Source organism: Rattus norvegicus, chromosome 14 (genome assembly GCF_021556685.1).
Source record: "Rattus norvegicus strain SHRSP/BbbUtx chromosome 14, alternate assembly SHRSP_T2T, whole genome shotgun sequence".
Taxonomy (NCBI): Eukaryota; Metazoa; Chordata; class Mammalia; order Rodentia; family Muridae; genus Rattus; species Rattus norvegicus.
The window spans coordinates 12,749,316-12,774,288 of NC_141547.1; the positions used below are offsets into that span (position 1 = coordinate 12,749,316).

The window sequence follows — 24,973 nt, forward strand, 5'->3', positions numbered from 1 at the left end:
GAGAACCAGAGGTTGTGGAATGCTCAACCCTCCAGGGGTGTCTATATCACACCCTCTCCTCCCAAGGCTCGGGGAATCATCGCAGAAAAGAGAGCATGAGAGTGCAAAAGCCAGATGTGATGGATGAGAACAATGAAAGAGTGCTTTCTGAATACAAGGCAGCTGCACATATGCGTTCACAGCAGCTATGACAGCATGCACAAGCCCCGTGTTAGCTCACACAAGGCAGAAATCCAGCAGAAAAAGGAAAAGCAGGCAAGGTTTCACTTCTGACTGGGGGAGCTCCTGGTAGCTGACGGATAGCTTCAGGGAAAGAGGGAGTCAGTTTTCTTAAAGAATCTTCCACGTTAGGCTGGAGAGATGGCTCAGAGGTTAAGGGCACTGGTTGCTCTTCCAGAGGTCCTGAGTTCAATTCCCAGCAACCACATAATGGCTCACAACCATCTGTAAAGGGATCTGATGCCCTCTTCTGGTATGTCGGAAGACAATGACGGTGTATTCACATACATGAAATAAAAATAAATCTTAAGAAAAAAAAACCCCCAGAATTATTAAAAAAGAAAAACTTAAAAGAATCTGGCTCCATAGTACATTGAGAACATCTGAGAACTATAGCAGAACAAAATAGAATTTGATAGATATAAAAAAGAACAAAGACGTCACGAAGTTGGGTGGTTATGGAATGGGGTGGGGTGGATCTGTTGGGGAAGGGGAGGTAAACATGATCAAAAGACCATATGTGAAATTCTCAAAGAATTACTAAAACCTATTTTAAACTGTAAGCAAAACCTCGAGTAGCTAACAATTGAATGCAGTGAGTTAAAAACAGAGGGAACATAGTCAAAATAGTGCTGGGACTGTAGCACTTGCAGGCACATAGTGGAGGCCCTGGTTCCTAGCCCTGGAAATAAGAAGATACTCAAAAGAAATCACTTGCTAATGTTGCCGTGCTCCTGTGGTTACTGGTACCTCTTGCGTGCGTGTGGTGAAATATAGTATAAAATTGTGCTTTCGTTATCTAGAGAAATGACGGTGGGAGGATGGAGTATTTACTAACAACAGCCTGTAAATGCTAGCTGTGAGACTTACAGTAGCTCCGAGAGTCAGTTGTTAAGTATTAACCTGAATGGCAAATTTAAAACAGACACTTGCTTTCACCTCAAGCGTTTGTGTTTGGCATTAAAATAAAAACGACCTGTAATTGAGTGCCACCAGGTTTAAAGACTGTCCCAGTTCAGGCACAAGAGAGACAGTATACCCTGAGCATTGGAATGAAACACAATCTTAACACAGAGTGCATACAGACCTATGGGCAATGTTGCCATGTTCCCTGGGCATCGTGAAGTCCCTGAGGACCAGGAAAATCATGGGATCATTGCTGTCTCCACATGGCCAAGGGAAGGAAGGGGATATTCAGAGCCAATACAAACAGAAACTTCAGAAGAGAGACTGTCCAACAGGGCCCGTGGCCAGGAAGGAAACCACAACAAGGCAGGAGGGAATGGCAGGGGCTGACCACTTGAAGCTACTCTCAATTCAGTGGCTCCATATGGCCAATCACAGCCGATGAAGCCAGTCCACTGGCTGCCTGGCTGTTTCCAGGATCTATGGGTGGCAAGCATTGTTTTGTTCTTTGAAATATTTCTCAGTGGGAGGTTTGAGGGCATGTCTTAGATCTGGTTTTGAACAACTTTTGGAAGTTGTCCCAGAGGCTGGACCCTAATAAACTTTTATTGTGTGTTGACTAGTCCTAGAACCTGATTGCTTTAAACCAAAACAGACCTAAGGATGAAACTCCTGCCAGTCTTTGAAGAAAGGCTTGGAGCGTGGTTCTGTTGTGTTATGTAAACCCAGTACAAGCATCCAGCCAGGGTAATAGGAACCTGAGACCAATGATGTTTTGCCTTTTAAAGCTTTGAAATTCCGGTATTCATTTGGATTTTTAAAACAGAATTATGGAGGGCACTTGCCTCAGACTTGCTTTAGGACCAGATAGAAAGGATAATGGGGTCACGGTACTTGGTTGCTCTTTGTCAGACATACTCAGTACCTCATTGGACATTGTCCCTAGACTGTGACAAGGTGATTGGCACACTATTCTGATGGGCTTTCGTCAGACAGAGCTCTCTGCAGCTCATTTGGGGAAAGTATCTATAAAAGACATTCGTTCTGGTATCCTGATATTAAGTAGACACATACAGATCTATATTGCAGACTTCTCAAGATCTATAAGACCCCTCAATTTCGTGCGGCTGAACGTAGTAACATAGTCTAGATATTATTTCCTCCCTCGGTTTTTCAATTTTAAAAATCTCCCAATGAGACATTGTAAGTTCTAAATGGGAATGAATATTCTGCCACTCAAAATTCCTCAGTTTTATGGCCATGAAATTTCAAGTCTCAGAAGCACTGTTGTAGCCAATCTTTAAAGAGTTTAGAAGCCAGTTTTTGGAACGGTTCCTTCGTGTGCTCTAGGGAAACGCACTCCAAGGCTGAGTGCTGTTAGGTGAAGGGTAACAATGGGGCAGTGGGACACTAAGAGAATTTGAAGATGGCAGTAGGGCCCCTGGGCTTTGGGGATTTAGGGGTCTGGCTTTGGGTGGCATCCCTTCCTCAGCTTTTACGAAAGCATGTCGAATTTTCAGATCTTGCTGAGTTTGCAAATGTGCCAACAGAGCCATGCTGGGCACTGTCCTTGGCAGTGTTTCCTATTATCAGAGGGTAAAGCACACACATGCACAGGCTTGCAGAATGCCAAAATCGCTTGGGCTCAGTCCTATTCTGTCTCTGCCACCATGTCCTTCACAGACCAGCAAACTCATTTGGAGATCTGATCATCTCCTGGGTGATGTTTGAGACACTTAGCGATCCTTTGCTTGTGCAACAAAGAAGGTCCTAGCCTTGCTCACCTTGTATCAGCGATCTTGGGGGGAAGGATTGATGACAACATTCATCCTACTGTACTCACATGGGAATTAAATTATTTCTCTTTGTTCTGACCGCAAAGGCAAAGCTAGATCCGAGCCTATGAATTTATTCAGCAGTCTTGCTCTCAGCACAGTTAGTATGTTTCAGATTCAAAACTAGTAGTTTTGCTCTCTCTTTTTTGTAAAAAAAAAAAAAAAAAAAAAAGCCTCAGGTTGCAGAACGATGTACCAGCTCGGTGCAGTGTCTATGCTAATGAGAAGAAAAATGGAAAAAGAACAGAGTCAAGCAAACAAACGACAACCAGGCTGTCATTTATTATTGATACAAATTTATATAGTGGCATATGCTATTGGCGAAATCAGAAATTTGTAACACACAAATTCATACTGAAAATACAAAAAAAAAATCATCTGAGGGTCAAGAACACAGGTTGACAGCACCACAAATGTTTTCCTCAGTCTGAGCAGGTGAGAACCAGGAATAACAAAGACTTACAGGAGACCGAGAATGCTTATTGTTAAGATTGTGGAAACATTTTTCCACATAATTTCCCATCCAACAATAGGAACCCGCAGGGGTTTTCCAAAGACCTTGGTACAGGCAAGGCCGGTGCAGACAATTATTTCTTTTGACCTTCACAGCCAGCACCTGGCAGCAAGGAGCAACCCCGCTGAGGGTTTTTCTGTTCTTCTCACCTGAAGGTATGATCTAAAAGGTTAGTAAAAACACACACAAGGCATTAGTGGAGAAGTAAGAAACACCGAAAGCAAAGCTTTCACGGACATAGAATCCACACTAGTCACCAAAATTATCCAATCCCAAAGAGGAAGTACAAAATGTAAATGAAATGAACAATTCGAAATCGCTCAAAAGGCAAATCTCAGCACTACGTCTCCTAACGCTTCCTGCTTCAGAAGTGGGCATCCACGAGAGGAGGCTGCCTTCTAATAAAGTGTCTGTAGGGGCGAGGCTGGGAGGCAGGGCTATTTCAGGGGCTGTTCTTTGGCCAAGAGTTCACCATGACCAGTTCCGCACAGGCTCGTGTCTTTTCACTGCCCACCCTGTACACAAAGGCCTCTGGATTCAGCCTCCCTTCCCTCACCAGGCTCTGCCACCTCTTCACAGGTATGCAAGGTGTGTCTCTGTGGAGGCCACCGAAAGCCCGCGCTCTAATGTGTGAACATCCTGGCAGCGGGAGGTGTGACCAGGAATGGGCCAATGGGAAGCTGCTCTACAAATGATTGGCTCCCTGTCTGTGCTCTAGCCCTCTCTGTTGTCCTGGAGATTCAGGGCAACATGAGCTCTGCTGCACGGGATGGGTATCGATTCTAGATTCTTGAAGCGATTCCACAATTTCTGCCTTGAATTATGCTAGCTGGTCTGAAGTAGCACCTGACCAGCCAGGAATTTCTGGGCTCAACTGACCTCTCCTGTCCTGAAGACACCGCATTACTCTCGAAATGTGAAACCGGATTCCCACCAAATCTCCCATTCTGGACGCCAATATGCAGCTCATGCATTACTACAATCATTTCTGTTCCTGACTCCTCAGAAACACCTCCAGTCATACCCACCTAAAAGTGTGCTTCCCCCCCCCCCCCTTCCCTCAGTTGAAGGACTATTTCACAATCCAAACACTACAACAGCGGCCGTTTCTACACGCCCTGTTAAGTCATAGCACACAGTCTCACCTCTTCTTTCTCAGTTTACTCCCTGTCATTCACTCGGCACGCCGTCCACGCATTCACTCAACAAACACTTCTGGCATGCTTGTAATGTGCAAGGCACTGCTGTAGAATGAAGAGCTGTGGTTCACACAGGCTCTGCTCTCGAGCTCCGGGTCTGCAGAGTTGCCTGTAAAGTTTTCACGGTTCATTCTTTCTAGATTTTAGTACGAGTCTGGAATGTTCTCAAAGAGTTTGGGTCATTTCCACACCGATACTACACAAGGAGGATGCTCTGTGATTTACTCACTGATAGGACGTGCCATGCACCGGACTAACATTTGCTTCTGGCTAACGGAATTGTGCCTCTGGGTAAAAACACAGCGTACGTGCACTCGTCAGATTTTACCAATAAGGTAGAAACAAAAAGAAAACAAAGGCAAGTTGTGTGCACACCACACAGAATATTCAAGTCGATATCTGAACACTATGCTATGTAAAAGCCACACGTGATGTGGGTTGTCGTGTACTGATGTGGGAGAAATTAAGTGCCTGAGCTACCAGAAAAGAACCCCCAGAGAGAAGTCCCCTGAATATCACACCAGGGACGGTACCTCTATCTGCTGTGTGACACACAGCAAAGAGGCCCCATGTGTATCTGCTAACTCTGGCTTCATTCCGACCTCTAGGAAATTTGCTTACTCAAATGATTCACTTACTCTACAAAAAAAAAAATTAACAAAATTAAAAACCCCAAACACACAAGCTCCCATTGCATTGATAAACCACAGAAAGCCGGGGGAAGTGGGTATCTCTGGCATGCAAAGGCTGTGGTACTTTGCAGCACTCCTCATCGCTCCAAGCACTCCAGGGTAAAGCATGTTGCGATCCCCGTTCAAAAAGGGCTCTAGAAAAGCCAAATGCACTCAGAGGTGGCCAGGGCGCACAGGACAGTAAGTGGAAACAGTGCACAGATTGTCTAAGCTGTGCTGATTAGAATCGTTAATGGAGTCTGTGTGTCAGCCTTCTGTATTCTGTGTCTAGAAGTCCAGAAAAGCCCACAGAGAAGAAAGTTGGGCAGGGGAAGGAAGCAAAGGCTTTGTACTCTCAGATAACTGCTGCCCATGGAGCTTTCTCGATCTGATCAGCGAAGCTAATTGTCCAGTATCTGTCCTAGTTCTAAAACGCTTCTGCAGTCAGCCTCACAGGGTCGCCCTGTGTGGCCACTGAGACCGTTACAGGGACATGCAGGCATACCCCTACTCTGACACTCTGGGGGAGGGGGACGTGCCTCAGTGGTTCTGTTTCGTGAGGTAGCTCAGTTGTGAGTCGATGCATGCTATGTGTGCTGTCCACCGCTCAAAGCTAGTGTTCCCTTTTTGTTTTGTTTTTTTTTTAACTTGAAAGATTATAAAAATACCAGTATTTCTCCCCGTTTTATAAAAAGGATTTTAGAAAAAAAAAAAAAAAAGAAAATACGCCTCGGGTCTTCGCATTAAACTTCCGTCCCATCTTGTAAATTGTTGTGGACTCTGACTTCCAGGTTCAGTTTTTTTACTTTAGCACCTTTGAACGTATAATACCCCTCACTGTCACTCAGTATGTTGACGTTGCGCACGGTACAGTACTGTCTGTTGGCATTCTTCTCCCCCTTGTCTGTGTTTTTCTTGGCTACATCCACCTTGGTGTTCAGGGGGTATTCCTCCAGAGTGTCCTCCGGAGGCTGTTTCTTCTTTTGCTTCTGGCACTTCCTGGTGATGAAACAGGCCACCAGAAACAGCAGCAGGAGAAGCATGAGAGCAGCCAGGGCACTGCCGATAGAGGCTCCGGTTTGTGACAGGGAAGCAGCTATCACGGGCTCCTGCAGTTCCAGGTTCAGGGACTTCATGTTGGTGCCGTTCTTGACCTGGTCTCCTTCGTTGTCGTAGATGAGGGAGTCATCGAGAGACAGCCAGCCGCTGGGATCCACCAGGTCCCTTTGGTGGCGCCTCAGAGAGGCAGTGAGAGAGCGCTGGACCCGAGGCCTCGAGATGCTGTCAGGGCTGATGATGTAGATCACTTGGAGATACCACTGATGTCCTGCTTCCACCTGTGGGCCGAGACAGACAGGGACAACACACATGTTACCCGGACAGCGTTTTAGAAGAAAGGAGATGGAAAGACATCTGCTCCAATAGGACTGGATAGGACAAAGGTCTTAGAATATCAACAGTGGATGCTTGAGGTCCTAAGGGACAGGGAACTGAATGAAAGTCTGGGGATTCTCTTTTATTTCCAGATTAGTGTGATCTCGGGTGTACACATTCTTTCCTATCTCCTTCCTCATGTGGAATAGCCTACTAATTTATTTCATGGTCTCTTTAGCTAAATGAGTGCTTATGAGTTATTGGCCTTTATTAATAGCAGTGGAATAATACCGTCAGCTAGCACATTTATTCTCTGTGCCCTTTAATCGCCCCTTATGCTAACTTACTATTTACCGATGAACCTCAGTTAAAATGGAGTCATTCAACAAACTTTCACTAAACAACTCTAAGCATAATATACAGATTTGCTGAACTTGAACACTTCCTGGATCACCCCCAAGAGGGGAACCATATAGAGCATTTGATTGCCTTCTCGCCTGGCCATCTGGGAAGGCTTCATGGCTTTGAAACGGCTTCAAAAGATCAGTGATCGTCCTGATCCAAGGTCAATGGATAGCTACTTGGAGACAGAAAGAAACAAGGCCAAATTTGACCTTGTTGGTTCTTGTTTGTTGCTAGAACTTAGCGTATTTCCCACCCCCATCGCCATCTGACGATGATCCTTTGTGTCTCTGACTCGGGCTTTGTACTTATGACTTTGTTCAGTGTTTTCCCAGTGCCTGGGAAATCAGCTGGTTCAGCAGACAGCCCCAAAGGAAGCAATTTAAAAGAACACAGGAAAAAAAAATCAGAGCAGGCCATGTAACGATGGACAAGGGCAGGTGCTCAGATGCAAATCCAAGAATTTGATCCTTGCTTTGGTCTCCTGGGGACAGGGAACTCTTGAGAGTGAATGATAGGTTTAAAAACAATGCAAAAGGTCTCCCTGTGAGAAGGGCATCAGAAGAAACTGGTGGTTACCTTATAGAGGGCATCTACTTTGAGGGTAAATCCATCCACACCCGGCATGCTGCTGACCACCTGGAAATCAGGCAACTCAGAAGCGAAATGGGCCTCGAAAGGCACATCATGGAAATACTTGTCAGTGACCTCTGGCTGGCTGCGGTCCTAGGATTAAAAGGAGCAAAGGACAAGGCATTTGAAAGGCAAGACTGAGAAGAGGGGGATGTTCTCCCCTCCTTCTGTGGGCAGGGTGAGGAGAGTGAGTGCTGTGCAGGGTTTCCCTCCAAGTCAGTGCTACGTCTGGATACCACAAGGAAGGATTCTGGAAGGTTCTGTCTAATCTGTTTCTCACTGACCATAGCTTGTGTGTGTGTGTGTGTGTGTGTGTGTGTGTGTGTGTGTGTGTGTGTGTGTATGAGAGAGAGAGAGAGAGAGAGAGAGAGAGAGAGAGAGAGAGAGAGATTGATTTTGATGTTGTTAGTCATCCACAAGCTCTTGGCAAGAGTCTTGAAGAGGAATTCATTCTGTTTGTTCGAAGGCTGGACATTCGTAGCCAACCATCCCCAGTTCTCAAGCTACTTAGTCTGAGGATCCTTTCCACGGTTAAAATCCAAAGATCGCAAAGGGCTCCTTTCCATGTGATTTTCTTCTATCACTAGTTACTATCGTTAAACCTGAACAATTAAATAAAATGCTCCTGCAGTCATTTTAAATTTACAATGAGAAGTTTATTATATGCTGGCCTAACTTAGATAATTTTTAGTGAAATATACCCACATTCATCTCTTTCTCCAAAGAGATCTGTTTTTGTGAGATTCTCCTGTTTTTGTATCCAGTCATATGTTTTGTGCTGTTTTAAATTTTAAATGCTTACAATTATGCTATTTTAGCTAATATAGGAAGAAAGTCTAGCTTTGAACACAGCTATACAGTTGGAAAAAAGGAGGTATCTATAACTTTTTCATGTGATTGAGGAGGATAGCTGATGTATATGTATAATCTGTCTATCATATATATGTATATATCTATGATATGATATAGATAGACAGACAAAAATATAGATGATAGTGTTGTGTGTTATATGAATATGATAGACAGACAGATGATAGAGTTGTGTGTTGTATGGATATGACAGACAGACAGACAGACAGATGATAGAGTTGTGTGTGGTATGGATATGATAGACAGACAGATAGGCAGACAGAGGTAAATGATAGAGTTGTGTGTTGTATGGATATGACAGACAGATAGATGATAAAGTTGTGTGTGGTATGGATATGATAGACAGACAGGCAGACAGATGATAGAGTTGTGTGTTGTGTGGACATGTTCGTGTGGGAGTGTGTACTTGTGTGTGGATTCCTAAGATTGATGTTGGGTGTGCTCCTCAGTCACTTCTTCACCTTACTTTTGAGATGGTTTTCACTGAAGCTGGAGCTCCTTGACTGGCTGGCTGGTGAGCGACAGATGTCCTCATGTCTGCTGTCCCTGTATTATAGGTACCCACTCTTTATGTTGGTTCTGAGGCTCAAACTCAGGCCCTCATACAGCAAGCCCTTTACTGAGCTGTACTCTCTTCTTTTCCTGGATAGTCTTCAAAATTTGGTGGTATTTTCCTTCTCCTCCTCTTCCTCCTCCTCCTCCTCCTCCTCCTCCTCTTCCTCTTCTTCCTCCTCCTCCTCTTCCTCCTCCACCAATATTTAGTGTGTGTATGTGTGTGTGTGTGGTGTATGTATGTGGACATGTATTTAACTGAAGAAGGCATTCAGTTCCCTAAGGGTGTAAGCTTCCTGATGTGGAACCAAACTGATGGGACCCACACTGAGTCTTCTGCCAGAGCAATACATGCCCTTAACCACTGAGCCATCTCTCCAGCCCCAAGGACAACATGGGGTCTGAATTCTATTATTAAACTTTCTGGTGCGGATGTGCGGGTGAAGAGGCCATGACACTGTGTATTAGGGGAGCAATTTTAACTGTGTGGACTCTTGGAAGGAGTCTAAGTGCTACTCAGGGCCTTTGAACCAGCTTGAGGAAACACTGGCTTAGAGGTTCCTCTTTCTGGAATATCAACAACACCATATCTTTCCACCCACCATAACCAGTAAGTTGGAAATGTAGGTAGGTGACCAGAGAGGAAGAACAATAGAAGTACATATAGAGGAAAAGGAAACGGTTTCTGTCAGGATTCACAGCAGAGACAGCGTCTCGCTGGCCTCCTCAGTATTGGCATGAGGAAGGGCGTACCAGCAGCAGGAATCTGTGCTTCAGGTGTTTATTTGGCTGAATGCATCCGTACTGTGGCCCTTCATTGTAGATTGTCCCCGTAGGGTCAAAGAAAGGCACGTAGCCATCCTTGCCCGTACAAAGATAGACTTTCTCCAGCTGCAGTTTGTAAGCAGAATGAAGGTTTTGCTCTGGATTCCAAAGGACTCGGCCGTAAAGGATCTGACCTGGAAAGATTGAAAGGCACCAGCTAGATTGGGCTTGGTGGTGAAAGAGAAAGTCATGTCAAGAGCAGAGAGGACTAAACGCACTCCCTCAGAGTCAAAAGTGCCTTTTCTGTGAAGAGCTCTGAGTCCATGTGTCCCTGAAATATACATCTACCATTTATTGCACCTCTAATTCATTCACATTACTGAAGCATTTATGATATGGCAACCACTCAGCTCTGCACGAGGGATACAGAGGTGAGTGAGAGGCAAATGAGACGGAAATGAGAACAAAGAGATTAATAACATTTATTGATAACATTTATCAAATCCAGCAATCGCTATGTACTATACCAAACTTTTCTCACGCAGTAAAGCGCACGGGGTGCTTACCATCTTCTAGCTGAGCAGACTGAGGCACCAGGTGGCTGAGTAAATTGTTAAAAGTCACCACAACTACAAGTGGTGACGGTAGGATTGAGACTGGGGGTACCTTGCCTTGGCCACTCACTCTGATAGCATGTACGAGACGGTACATCACCTGCTACGACAGAGGAAGGAGCCTGGGTGCAGAGCTGGCATGGGGTCTGCTTTAGGAGAGGTGTGGAAGGGTTTGAGGAGGGGTGATCTTTGAGCTGTCTCCCGAAACATGAGCTAGCATTTGTCAGGACATTTTGGGGAGGGAGACAGGACAGAATCCATGTAGAAATGCTAAGCACGGGGTTGGTGTGAATCCTAGTGTGGGAACTTTCATCTAAGGTATCTCATGTGTTCTCAAGTTCTTTATAATTTTTTAATTTAATTCTTATTCATTTTATTTAATCCTTCTAAGAGCCCAAAAGACAGGCCTGTTATTGTTCCCTTAAGTAACTTATGCCAGGGAGCTTCATGGTGCTGGAAATACAGCTGAGAGCCAACAGGAGTGCTATGAAACCTCTCCAGGGAATCCAGAGGTAACAGTTAGACACTGTGTTAGAATTGTATCACACATGCCAATTCCCTTACTGCCCACACCAGTGCTTTCCCATGGTGATGCACTGGGAGCTGGGAGGTAGTTTATAAACTGAAGGGAGAATGTGGGACTTTTCCTTACTTCTACCTTGCCTGCCCTGGAATGGAGGCCCGGGAGATGTTCCCTGAAAGGCTAGCTGACTGGGTATGGGTAAAGATACGCATCCAGCCCCGGGACTCACTCAGAAGAGTCGCCTATCCAGGCAGAGCCACTAGCCGCAGCCAGAGGAAACAACTCACCTTTGGAAAAAGCTCCTTTGTAATCCATTTCTGCCAGCGACATATCAGACGTGTTGGGATCCATCAAGAATACCTTCTCGTTATTGCAGAGCTGAAACTCAGTATTGAGCGAATACACAACCGGCACAGGGCGGTTGGTCTGTTGGAACGCGATGGGTATCAGGAACCTAGATGTGGGAGGAACGAGAGCTATTTGAGGGCAGGGTTAACTTCCCATGGGCATTTGAGTTGTCCTCTTTGCCTGGCCTTCTTGGCCATGCATGAAGCTTCGCTGACCAATTACTGATTGAATGTCTTCATGAGGATAATCTGGTCCTTTATTCACTTTTAATGCTTGAGGTAGGGCCCACATAGTTGAGAACAGTTTTGATATTTCCCTCCTCTTTCCTTTCAGGTTCTAGGATAATAGGCGTGCACCCCATCATGCTCCGTTTCTACAGCGTTGAGGCTACTCTGGCACTCTGCCAACAGAGTCACAGCCTTAGCCCCAGTCTAAGCTTCTCAGAATAATTTAGTCCTTAGAACTCTTTGGTACCAGTTGCACTTTATCCCCCAAAAGTATGTGTGTGTGTGTGTGGGGTAAGTGTAGAGTGTATGCATGCATGTACAGGGAGGGCATGTGTCTAGGTATCCACATGTAGAGGCCAGAGGTTGATGTTAGTTTCTTTCCAACTCTCTGTTGTATAAAATATATACACATATATGTGTATAACTATTCATATGTTGTTTGAAAAAATTAATTAAAGAAAAGGTAGAGGAGTGATAGAAGAAAGTACTCGGATTGATTACTCTGGTGTGCACAAATGCCCACACGCACACATGAATATATGCATATAAACACACACACACACACACACACACACACACACACACAATAAAAAAACAGGGAGAAACTGGAAACAAAGAAAGCCGTTAGACAGCAACATGAAACACAATCATAAAACAAACCAGGGATTCTAAGGAAAAAAATCCTGTTAGGGGGCCACTCGGGTAAGAAGAAAGGAGAGCTTATGTATAGAGAACGCTGTCAGTGTCTGGACGGGGCCTGACAGTTGACAGAGTAATGCATGCCTTTAACCCGGGACTTAGGAGGCTAAAAGCATGAAGACCGGATTCATGTCTATCCTGGGCTACATAGGAAGTTCAAGCCCAGCCTGGCCTACCCAGCAAGACTCCTTCTCTAAAACAAAGCAAAAGAACACCACCCCCAATAAAATAAATAAAAATAAAAAACCCCGAAGCATTGGGAATATTCCGTTTCTTAAGATTGGGGCTAAATATACATTGGTTACCTATATATACACACACAAATACATATTTGTTTTCATGGAATAGCTAAAGAACTTCATAACTAAACTTGTTTTAAAGAAAAATAAAGTTTCTTAGCATGTCCCAACAGATTACATGCCTGTGTTCTGTCTGATTTTCCTGGTCCCCATCCCTCCTCTATACGGCTGACTGGGTGGGATTCCTTGAATCATTATCCCAGTTATCAATTACGGTGACTGCCATCCAGACAGACAAGCCATCTAAAGCTCTACCTCTCTGCCCTGATTTACTTACCTTCCACGGGCTGGTTGCAACAGCGGCCACCTACTTTCCTATCGATACTGTGGGCAAGCCCCCAGATTCCATTTTCAAACACCTCCCTGGCCACTTCCTACATTTTTCAGCTCATCCTATCAGACCATTAATTCTTCAGCCCGCAGCAGGCCATTCCCGAACACTCTTCCCAGAGTGTAAAGGACCCCGGGGTACTTTACACAGTCATGGTACGCAGAGATGTCCACACGGCACTTGGGAAAACAGCCCGCCAACTTTTTATGTTCAATACACACCTACCATATGATCCAGCTGCCTAACTCCTGGGTATTTATAGAAGAAAACACAAAACATGTGTCCACACACGAGGCTTGCCCATACATAGTCAGGGGAGACTTATTTAAAAAAACAGTTCCAACTTGGAAAGAACCCGGCTGCCCATCACATGATGAACCGATAGATTGCTTTTCCCATACCATGTAATACAACGCAGCAATGATGGGAACAAACTACTTACACAGTAATGCAGGGATTCAGATAAGCGTGCCAAGGGAGATGAGCTGGGGGAAAGTAACTGCGATTGTGTGATAACATTTATGTAAGGTTCTGGAGAATTCAATTTCCTGGTGACAGACAGCAGATGACGGGACACCCAGAGATGGGGAGAGATGGGGTGTGAGGAAACTTTTGGAGGAACTGGTTGTTTATTGTCTTGATCGCAGTGATATTTTACAAGTACACTCGTATGTCAATATGGATTAAACACGTATGTTCACATCCGCAGTTTGTTTACCATCAATAATGCAGCCATTTAAAGACGATCCAGCCTGCTTGCCGGGCTGCGCTCTGCTGTGCTTATGGCCCTCTGCTCACTTCCTCTGCTCCCTCAGCCCTCAGTGTTCCTCTCATTCTGAGCAATGCCCATTCAGTCAGATGCCCCCCTCCACAGGCTTAGTCCTCCAGTTGACCAGTTCTTACTTCTTTGCCATCTGTAGGCTCTGCCCGCCTTCCTTATTTAGTGGATGAACTGTCTTGACTCTAAGCTAATGTTAGTCTTTCCCTCACGTCCTGTGCCTGTCCCTTTTTTGCCATCTAGGACCTGGCTTTACCCCCTGCTCTCCCTCCCGCTGCAGCATGCAAACATTTGGAATTCTTTTCTACCCTAAAACATAACCCAATAGAAGCTCTGAAAATGTATGGCCCCTCATCGTTATCAGTCAGTGTACCTCTTCCCTGACACCCCTTTCAGAAAGGCTCTTTATCCCTATTGTTCCTGTTTGCTTACCTCTCTTGAATTCACCTCCTCCCTCCAGGTCAATAGACCCTGAAGCTCACCAGGCTGTGTACTAAGAAGCCGGGCATTATTGAATCCAACAGCCAATTCCCAATCTTTGAACATGAACTTCAAGTAGTTCTCTCTTAATACCAATGCTGGCTTTGACATCTCTCAATGTTTTCTAGGTCATCTGTTCAGTCTTCAGACAGGTGGCACTAAACTCTAAGGTACCTGAGACCTGAGAGGCTGTGAAACTACACCGTTGTAATATAATTTTATAACCTCAGTGATCAGAACAGTGCAAAGCACGTGATAAAATCTGAACGAAGGGAAAAGGCTTAATGTGGTCTCAGGCCTGAGGAAGGTACAAGCCCGTTCTGTTAAATTTTCAATGGTATTTTATTATGTATATTAGTGTTTACTGCACGTATGTCAGTGTACCACAAAGGTGCCTGGCACACATGGAGTGCAAAGGCAGGTGTTGGACTCCCTGTTACTGGAGTTACCATGGCTGTTAACTGCCATGATGGTGCTGGGGATAGAACCTGGATCCCCCAGAAGACCAGCCAGTGCTCTTAATTGCTGAGCCATCTCTCCAGCTCCATATATTTGATTCTTATTCTTTCCACAGTTCATGTCCATAAAATCGAGTGGGTGGGTATTGGACCCCTTCTGCCCAGGAGATACAGAACGAAGTTGCTATGAACATCCGGTCACAACCTGACCCCAATAGACCAGCACAACCTTATTTTATGTGTGCGCCCATTTAAAGATCCCTTTACTTAGTAGACGTTGTTGACTCATTAACATCAGATCCACAGACAATAGCATAATAATTCATGCATGCCTGACTGGGGCTTCTTTAATAGTGCTGTATAGGGGCACATGATAGCCCTTATGTGCTTAGAAATGATAGAAAACACTTTGGTGCTATGCTTAGGAGTCATTTAAAAATAGCAAAGCCACTGATAAGATGTACATAACTGAAAACATACAACATTAAATAGACCATGAAGGATCATTGTACTCAGAGAGCTGACATGAGAAGGCAGAAGTCTCCCTTGTTTAGGTGGGGCTATGCCTATTGGCTGACACGACAGTTTTACACATCGGCGCATGACTATGGAAGCACAGTGGGTACTTCTAGGATTACGAAAACATTTTAGTGGGCAGAATTCTTAAACAAAGATACAGAAGTAGGAAGCATCGCCTTATTGGCCTACCTTTCTGGGGCATGAGCAGTGCAGGCCAAAGACTTCTCTCCTGGGTCCACCCATGGCTGTGTGGGCTGCACGGTGCAAGGGATCAGGTAGATGGTGTACTCCCCTGAGTAGTCCTTTCTGGAAACAGGCAGAGCAGACTGTAGTCACAGTAAGACCTGATGAGGACTTAGCCCCAGTCAGACATGACTTCCTGAAGCAGGGCTCAGGTGGCATTTATGCACTGACAACTCTGTAAGCGTCACTTTCAGGAACTCGTCTCTGATTATTCTGACATTCAGAGTATTATCCCCAAGGTGTTAGGTCCCCCCCCCCTTTACTCAAGTCTTTTCTATGAGGAAAGCTGGGGGGAAAAAAAGGCCCGGAGCTAAAATAATCCATGGTTCATGTGATGACAAAGAGAGTTAAGGAAACCTACTTGCAATTTGCTTAGTATGTCTTGTCGACTGACAGCCTGTTAACAAATTCTTAAATGCAAGAGCTTCTGTCTGTTAAAATGTAGCTATCCCAGGCTATGTTGCAGAAAAGGAGGCAAACACCATGGAGACAGTATCTCTCCTGAGCAGACACTCACCTCCATTGGGCTAGCTCTCAGACTCGATGGCCTTCATTACTTTTCAAAGTTGAAGAACACTAGAAATTCTCATTGGGGGAGGGGATCGGTGTGCTTATGGCCAGACACAGAATTCTCCAGGAGTCTCTGTGCCCATCACTAACTTGCTACTCAGTAGCAATCCCAGCCCTGGCAGGTTAAGTGGAGGGCAGGAGAACATTCAGAAAGTCTGGAAGAATCTTCCAGGGTCTATGTTTCAAGCTCTTGCAGGAAGTTGAACACTTTTCAGGTCAAGCCCCAGAAGCTTCCATCACGGTATTTACCTGTTGTAAGAGCTCGTGGCTCGCCAGAGTTGATGTGGAGAATCAAATGTCTGAGCACTCCACAGGAGCTGCAGGTCAAACTGAATTCCTCCTAGGTGGTCTGGAGTCAATATGAAAGACTTCACGTCTGGGAGGGTGTGGTGTTCTATCACAAACTGTCCTGTTTCAGAGGGAAACACTCTTGATTTGTGTTTGCTGTGTTTGCTTAAGGACCTAATGGTTCGATTTCTAGCGAAGAGTTAAGGGCATATATACCCTTTAGAATATAACTTACAATGGTGAAGACACTGCAGCATCTTAGACCAGCCCACCACCCTACTTGTAATGGCCATTATGGTCATATAATGTATGCGTAAACATGTGTGGAAACATGCTGAGCTCATATACAATATCCTATGGATATTTATGGGTGATATACTCAGACGTGAATCTCAACAGACACGTTTTTGGGTCTTAGTGTTTCATAAATAGAAATTCAATGTTGGATATAATCATATTTAGATCTATTTAAGACTTCAAGACTTTGGTGGAAGGGAACAGGTGTTGAAGTCCCTAAAAAGGTAAAGGTTAGTTAGCAAGATATCATCGTTCTTAAAGTTCAGTGTGAGTGTTTGAGGTGGGTAAGTTGATGAACTATTCTGGATGGAAATAAACTAGTGAGATAATACATGTAAAATGTGGTTGGGTCTACTTTCCTTTATATGTACAGATATAAAGTAAATATAAAGAAATATAAAGCAAGTAGGAAAAGCATTTGTGAGATAAGGGGCAATTTATATAAGGACTATGATACAGTCGCTAGATGGGAAATGCTATTGTGTTTTCTTGTTCTTGGATGGTGTCTGTTGAAGTGTTTGGAGTAAGGTTCATAAAGATGGCAGTTTGTTTTCAAATGCAGTGACCAAAGAGAGAGAGAGAAAGAGAGATAGAGGAGAGAGAGAGTGTGTGTGTGTGTTCATATGTAGATAGTAAACTGTTAACACTATAGACTTTTTCATTGGTCTACTATTTCAACTTTTCTGAATGTTTGAGTTATTTCTTAATAAAGACTTTGGAAAAAAATGCATTGAAACTACCTCTGAATTTGGCATGGGTCTTGAACTCGATGACGAGACGGCCATCCTCTCTAATGTAGATTCTTAGTATCTGAAGTCTTGCAGAGAGCACACTGTCTGTCTGGATGCCTGGACAAGGAACCACACAGAAAACGTCAAAATCAGGCTATGGAGAGCATCTTCTGGATAGTGACCTCCCTAGCATTGGTCTCAGGGTCCCCTCTAAAGAGCTCCAAGTGTTTAGGTGAATGTAACTTAGTTATATATTCACATGAGCGTGCATACAGGAGTGAATGCCAATGCGAATGCGTCAGTAGCTCTCATTTGTGGCTCTGTATTTTCAAGGTCCACTGTCTTTATAGGGGGGCTTTTTTATGTGGGTACCACTTGCCCCAGAAGCAAAGAATGTCCCTTTTCAGAAAAGAGTGGCACTAAAACTTCAGGCACTACAGCTCCTCTATACTGTATTCTCCTTTCCTTATAGGAACTAATTGGGCCCTAAGTCTTGGTATTTAAACAAGGTTTAAATCTTTCATTTAAAGATTTATTTATTTATTTATTTATTTATTTATTTATTTATTTATTATGTACACTGTAGCTGTCTTCAGACACATAAGAAGAGGGCATCAGATCCTATTACAGATGGTCGTGAGCCACCATGTGGTTGCTGGGATTTGAACTCAGGACCTCTGAAAGAGCAGTCAGTGCTCTTAACCACTGAGCCATCTCTCCAGCCCCAGGATCCTAAGTCTTGATGTATACATTTTATTCTCTAACCAATGGAGATGACAGGAAACCTTCTAGAAAGTCCACTGTGTGGAGTTATAGGCACAATGTCTACTGGACTCAGAAGGACCTAAATAAAATGCAATCGAAAGAGGAGAAAACAAAAGTCAAGCAAATGGCAGCAGAGATGAGCCCAAGGGTCCAAGGGTCCAAGGGCCCATTGGGCTCAGGTGGGAGAATGTCGAGCTATTTTCCCACAGGGAATACGAAGCAAACAGGATGGGCTGAGCTCAAGCCATGTAAGGGAAGAAAGGATAAAATTGTCAATTACTAGAAATACAACCTGTCTAAAGAATGTTCATGAAGCTCTTAGACATCACTCCCTCAGAGGAAGGGTAAGCCAAGGAGGAATGGAATCAACGGGATGGGATACCCATTGGAAATGGGAAAAAAACCCAAACAAAAGAACAGCAGATCAGGATACTATCTGGAGCCCAGTTAAACATCCCCCTCCTTTTTCCTGAAAGACCACAGGAATGCCGTTGCCGTTAGAGCCCAGTGCTTATTGTGATTGAATGCGAGGTAGTGCAGTTAAGACGTCTCCAAGGCATACCTGTTCTCCAGAGAACTGTGTCATAGAAGAAAGAGAATTCCATCTCAGTGTGGTGCTCTAAGGAGGCCCAGCCCCTGGGGGCTGTCACGTAGATGTAGGACACGTAGAGAGGCACGTGCACTGTCAAGAACGACTGAGCAGAGTCTCTCACCTGCCAAACGAACAGTATGCAAGAAACAGGCTTATTTCTTTTCTGGGAGGGATGGGGCAGAAGGCCATCACTTCTCAGTTCAGTTTTTCTCTATTCCCTTGGTCACTGGATCATATAGTAATTCCTAGCCTACACCCGCAGCTTGTCTTTGAAACATAAAGAGGGTACAAGGTGGCCAGGACACCTCTTCAGAAGAGGTGACCTTCAAAGGCTTTTCTGAGGAGGTGACCTAAAAAATAGTAAGGACCATCTTTGTTTCCAGTCTTCAGTTTCTAGAGCTATTCCCTGGAAATGTGAAGTCTCGAGGGCTGGGGGGATAGCTTGCTGGCTTGATATCTGTCAGCACATCCTCGCTTTACTGAGAGTTTGCCAGAGGTCCGAGGCCTTTAGGAGATGCTGATCACTGGAACAGCACCAAAGTTCGGTCCTCTGAAACGGACACGTGCTTGACTCAGGGTGTCTTAGTGAGCACCATATTCCTGCTTCAGGAACAAAGGCCAGGGGCTTTGACATCACACTTAGGAAGCTGACCAACAGCAAGGGGCTGCAGGTGATCCAGGAGTTTACTGGTGCAGGCAGTCCTTTGGAGAAATGATTTAAAAGAGAACAGTTCACACCTCCAAGGGAACACTATTTTCTAAAAGGGTTCCTCTTACAGTTGTTAATTTGGTGCACTGAAATAGGTTTTATGAAGCCATGAAAAAGAACTGGATAGAAAAAATATAGTATGCCAGTAACTGCTTTCACAGTGCACTGTGCTCACATGGATGGGAGAATTTACTAACTAAAAAACATTCATATTTTCTCTGTACATACATTTCTTTTCCTAACAAAAAGCTAAGTTAGTAAGTTTAGAGAAATTTTATTTTGTTATTGGGCAATTTTTATGGGATATGTCCCTTCATTGCCTCTCATTATTTTTCTTCGACCCAGAAGATGTTATTTGCTAATCTTTGAGAACATTTCCTGACAAATATATCATGCATTCTCGCCTTGCTTTATGCTGAGAGCATGAGTCACAGTTTAACGGGAATCCAGGCAGATTGCCTCAGTAATTCCACTGGTGCTTCTTGAAAAATGCTGAATGAGAGCCTACGTTCAGTTTCTCTGGTTGTTTTATTTTTCAATTACGAATCAGCAATTTCAAGTACTTTTAAAGAAACAGACAATGTTGAAACACTTGGGGTAATCTATATTTTCTGTCTTAAAATGTAAAAGTGGACAGAAGCAATCCTTGTCGGTGGGACTTTTTAAAGACTATAGTATGGGCAGAATTGAAGAAAAAAATCATGGAGAACACAGAACATTAATTTTCATCGCTAGAAGTCCAATGCGCTGTCCATTATGCCACAGAGCCACCTGAACATTAATTTTCAAGGGAAGGAACAACCAGGTTTGTGGCATCCGTTGACAGCATTCAACAGGCATTCACAGAAACAAAATTCACCAGCTGCCTTGAAGCTTTCTCCAGTAGGGGGCAGTGCTTCACACAAAACCAGAGGAGCTGGGATATACGTTTGAATTAAGGAGACTCCCCAATTGATTAAAACCTCTTGACAGATTCTCTCATTTAGTGAGACGAAATTTGTTCTGAAATGAAAACCAAACAGTTAACAGGTTTTGGCTCTCACCGAGATACAGGCTCAAAAGTGGAATGGAGCTTGAGAATTAACTGTCCTATGAGACCGCCTAGTCCCTGGTACTCTTACAGAACTGCTCTTCTGAGCCTTTGGAATCATCCTAGAAACACTTCCGCCATCAGGAATGTTTAATGTGTAAGCGTGTGCACACACACACACACACACACACACACACACACACACACGCATGCCTACCCACATATCTGCTTTCGCAGGGGTTGTGAGTTTGGAATAAGCACACAATCAGAATGTTTGAAACAGTAGACTCTTCCAGTGGTGTTTTGGAACTCAGAGTCGTCCTTTGAGAGGTGTGACACCTGCTATTCTGACTCATTCCAAGTGGGGAAGAGAAGACATTCATGTAAAGAACCCCACTGGCAAACGTTAATCTCCACTTTCCAAAGTACACACAGCAAAAATCACGCATCCTTCTACAGAAGCAGATACTAGATTTTTGTACAGATGACTTGCTCCAGTAATTGCTTTATACATTAATTTGATTTAGAAGACATCAGGGTCCTTTAAACCACAATATAGCCAAGACCCTTAATAAGGAACTTAAAAAGAACATTCCCTTACCTGGCTAAATACAACAAGCGGGTATTTTGCTGACCGAGGCACTTCTAGAGTGGAGTTGGCATGGCAGCACAATCTCCCAGAGAACCCACCTGGAAGTCAGCAGTCACGGAGCCCCCACACACATCGATGAGCTCTGTCATGTCGTAGTATGCATCAAAGGTCCACACGCAGCTCTTCAGGTTCAGGTGTCTGTACAGCTGGATGGTTTTGGGCTCCCGTACACTTGGGTCAAACTGGAAGGGACGGTCATAGCCAGGGCCCAGGGCAGTACTGTGGAGACCTGCGTCATCCAGGAACCCTGCCTCTGCAGTGGGGGAAACAAGGAGCAGCGAGTTGGTCTGAGCACGCCAGGAGCTGGGTAAAGGGGAGGTCATTGGGCTGTCCAACTGAGGCCTTGGCTAGATCTACCTTGGACTCCCAGTGTCCGGTGAGGTCAAGAGGAGACCTTGCAAAGAGCTGAGTTGCCTGCTGGGAGCTGAGATCATGGCTTAGCAGGTAAAGCGTTCCTCTTAGAATATGCAGGAGGGTCTGTCGTGAATTTGCTCTAATGCTAGCATTATGTTATTTGGGTATGTAATACGTAGAGGGTCCCTGCCCCAAGTTGGTTCTGATTGGTAAATAAAGTTGCCAGAGGCCAATGGCTGGGCAGGGAGACAGAGGCAGGAATTTAGGATTCGCAGGCAAGGGGATCAAAGGAGAAAGGAGAATCCCTATGCCAGGAAAGGACTAAGAAAGATTCAGACTGGAGAGCTGCAGAAGAGAGAGCATACCAGTCACATAAGAGCTGGAGTGGAGTCTAGGGCACTAAATATGGAATATAGAGTTTAGTAAGTACTAACTCAGGAGTATCAGAGGGGAGGCGTTAGCAAACTCCCAAGTTTGGGAGTGGCCCAGCCATTGAACTGTTTATTAAACTAGAAGGCTATGTGGGTGTCTTTCATTTGGGGACTGTGGGTAGCAAGGACTATGTGCTGCTGCTGAGGCATTTAGAGCTGATAATCAACTTCTGCCATGAGGGCCTGATTAGGGACCCAGCACCCATGGGAGAAAAGCTAGGTGTGGAGACACGTATGTATGCCCCAGGGCTGAAGCACAGAGACACGTGAATCCTTGAAACTCACTGGCCAGCCAGAAAGCTTAATGAGCAGATTCTATCTCAAAAAGTAATGTGGAGAATGACTGACGGAGACATCTGTAATTGAACTTTGGCCTACATACATGTGCAAGCACGCATATGTCGATAGACATGTACACAAGAACCCCCCCCCCAACACAGAGAAGGAAAGGGGGAGGGATGGAGGGAGGGAGGGAGGGGAGAGAGAGAGAGAGAGAGAGAGAGAGAGAGAGAGAGAGAGAGAGAGGAGAAGAGAAGAGAGACAGAGACAGAGACAGAGAGAGGCAGGGAGCTACAACGCTGAGCTGTCTGTTGCCTGGGGTTAAATGGGGCTCTGCTCCTTTAAGAAACCCACGTACCCAGGAACAAGGGTGAACAAACAGCACAGCACCACAGATGAATAAAGCAGGTTTTCCAAGGGTTTCTGTGCATCCCGTGGCTCACCACTGGTCTTGATGAGATTGCCATGCTATATAGATCACTCACGTATGAAAAACCATTTTTAAGGCCAGTTTGAAACACGGTTTTTATGGGAAGTCATCAAAGCAACATCCAACTTCCCTTTCTTCCTCCCTCCAGTGGTTTCTGAGCTCTCGAGGTGGGGGGGGCATCTTAATTAGTAGATAGCTTTCTAATGATGTCTGACTAAACTTCACCTGCTACCGGTCAAAATGACTAGATCAAATGCTGTGACCTGTTCTAAACTACAGAAGACAGCTGAATGCCGGTGCCGTTTTAGGACACTTGAGATATAATAAAAATTTTCACATTCATTCATTCATTCATTCATTCATGAATGTGTGTGTGTGTGTGTGTGTGTGTGTGTGTGTGTGTGTGTAAGACCATGGCACGGGGGTCAGAGGACAACCTGTGGGGGTCAGTTCTCTCCGTAGAGACTAAACACAAGTTATCGTGCTTTGAGGCGAGCATCTTGCTGGCTCCTGAATATAATTTTTATAGTCATAAAAGTAGCTGTCAAGTTCAAAAGAGACAGAGAGGCAAAGAGCTACAATGCTGAGCTGTCTGTTGCCTAGGGTTAAATGGGCCACTGTCCCTTTAAGAACGTCTCAGACCATCTACCATCAGCAACCCACCCTTAGTCCCCTCAAGAGTGGGACCTCACTTGACCTGTGATGGATTTAAACATTTTTAAAGCGGGGAGAGATAGTGATTTTCAGTTTTTAATCACACCATTTCTTTTATTGCCTACGTACGCATGCCAATTAAACTTTCACATGTAGTTCAATGGTTTGAGAATAATTTGCGCTCAACTAATTCTACTGCACAGAGACCGCCACGACCAAAATTGATACCTAATGAATATGAAAGCGCAGATAAATGCATTTCTGTCTTCAAAACCACTGTTGAATGATTCATCAGCAGAAAAGTGGTGGTGGGGGAGGGGGAGGGGATGACAGGCATTGCGTGTGCTCTTGCCATGGTAAATGGAAACCGACAGGACTTTTCTGTGGAGCGAAATGTCTGCTGTGGTGAACACAGAGGCACAGCCTTTAGCTGTTGGCTTCTTCACGTTCTCATCTGCTGCTGCTGCCCAGCCGAGGTCAAGCTCTAGCTGAGACAGGCCCATCCAGTGACAGGGGGAGGGGGTGGGAGGAGGGGAGGGGGAGGGAGTGTGAGGAAGGGAGGGGGAGGGAGCATGAGAAGGGGAGGGGAAGGGAAGGGGGAGGGGAGGGGGAAGGGAAGGGGGAGGGGAGGGGGAGGGGAGGGGAGGGGAGAGGGAGGGGATTTCTCTTCAGCATTTCCCTTTTCGAGGCTGCAGTGCTCTTGGTCAGAGCATTTCCCTCTGCCCTTCCTGCTTCTTCCCCTTACCTTTAAGTAGGTGTTGATCTTTAAAGAAAACCATGTCCCCTAGCCTTTATCTCAGTTCCCCGTTCTAGAGTATCCATCCTTCAGCAGCTAAGCTCGGCGCTTTCTCTTTCTAAAGATGTTGCTATCATGGGAGCAATCACAAAACGAAGAATGGTTTCTGCAGGTGAGGAATTAACTAATATTTACCTTGGAGGCATTTTAGACCTAACGTCACCTTGAATACTCCCCCAATCTGCCTTGCAGAGACGGCTGTTTTCACACCACAGATAAGAACTCAGTGGCTGAGAGAGGTCAAACTACTTTGCTAAGGTCTGTGACAGTGGTTGGTTCTCAACCTGGGGGGGAGGGGTCCAATGACCCATTTATAGACCATCAGAAATATCAAATATTTATAGTACGATTCACAACAGTAGCAAAATCACAGTTGTGAAGCAGCAATGAAGCAATTTTATGGTCGGGGTCACCACAACACTGTATTAAAGAACTGTATTAAAGGGTCGCAGCATTGGGATGGTTGAGAACCACTGGCCTACAGCTAACAATTCAGGATAGACTCTGAGTCTAAGTTCACTGTATCCGAAAGTCCCTCATTTTCCTCTTGATTTCAGTTATTTTCTCTCTGTGTGGATGCTCTCGAAGAAGGAAAAATTCATATGGAGCTGAGGACTAGAAACCATCAAACGTCTAAACCTCCCCACCGAGCCCCACCTCCAAAGCGGTTACACTGAGGCGGACTCACCTGAGAGGCCTCGCAGGTCCCGGGCGGTGACTAGGTTGGAACAGACGTGCTGCTGTCTGTAAATGGATTCCGACAACAGGAAGTGCAGGTTGTGTAGGGGCATGGTCGAGATTAGGGGCAGCATCCCATCCTGGTGAGGGATCTGCACGGAGATGTGGATTCTGGGGGAGAGGACCGACAAGGGTTCAGCAACTCGGGATGGGTGGGAGCCGCCAGCTGGGCCCACTCCTTTGTCATCGCTAATTTGT

The 24,973-nt window shown here is 45.0% G+C and overlaps 1 protein-coding gene and 1 long non-coding RNA gene across 3 annotated transcripts in view; one reads left to right on the forward strand and one right to left on the reverse strand.

Moving 5' to 3' along the window:
- Window positions 1-24,973, forward strand: part of LOC148001229 (uncharacterized) — a 35,523-nt gene that overhangs the window by 6,095 nt on the left and 4,455 nt on the right. Inside the window, exons 4-6 of one of the 2 annotated variants that reach the window (XR_015636882.1) lie at window positions 24,102-24,149; window positions 24,230-24,295; window positions 24,595-24,813. This is a non-coding gene — a long non-coding RNA (uncharacterized LOC148001229). The remainder of the gene's footprint in view (window positions 1-24,101; window positions 24,150-24,229; window positions 24,296-24,594; window positions 24,814-24,973) is intronic. The other variant, XR_015636881.1, reaches the window with a different exon arrangement.
- Window positions 3,210-24,973, reverse strand: part of Fras1 (Fraser extracellular matrix complex subunit 1) — a 408,507-nt gene continuing 386,743 nt past the window's right edge. Inside the window, 10 exon segments of the mRNA NM_001415086.2 lie at window positions 3,210-6,681; window positions 7,700-7,846; window positions 9,929-10,134; window positions 11,365-11,531; window positions 15,406-15,522; window positions 16,279-16,438; window positions 17,355-17,462; window positions 18,673-18,823; window positions 21,132-21,346; window positions 24,726-24,886. Coding sequence (NP_001402015.1) covers window positions 6,088-6,681; window positions 7,700-7,846; window positions 9,929-10,134; window positions 11,365-11,531; window positions 15,406-15,522; window positions 16,279-16,438; window positions 17,355-17,462; window positions 18,673-18,823; window positions 21,132-21,346; window positions 24,726-24,886 — 2,026 coding nt within the window. The 3' untranslated portion in view covers window positions 3,210-6,087.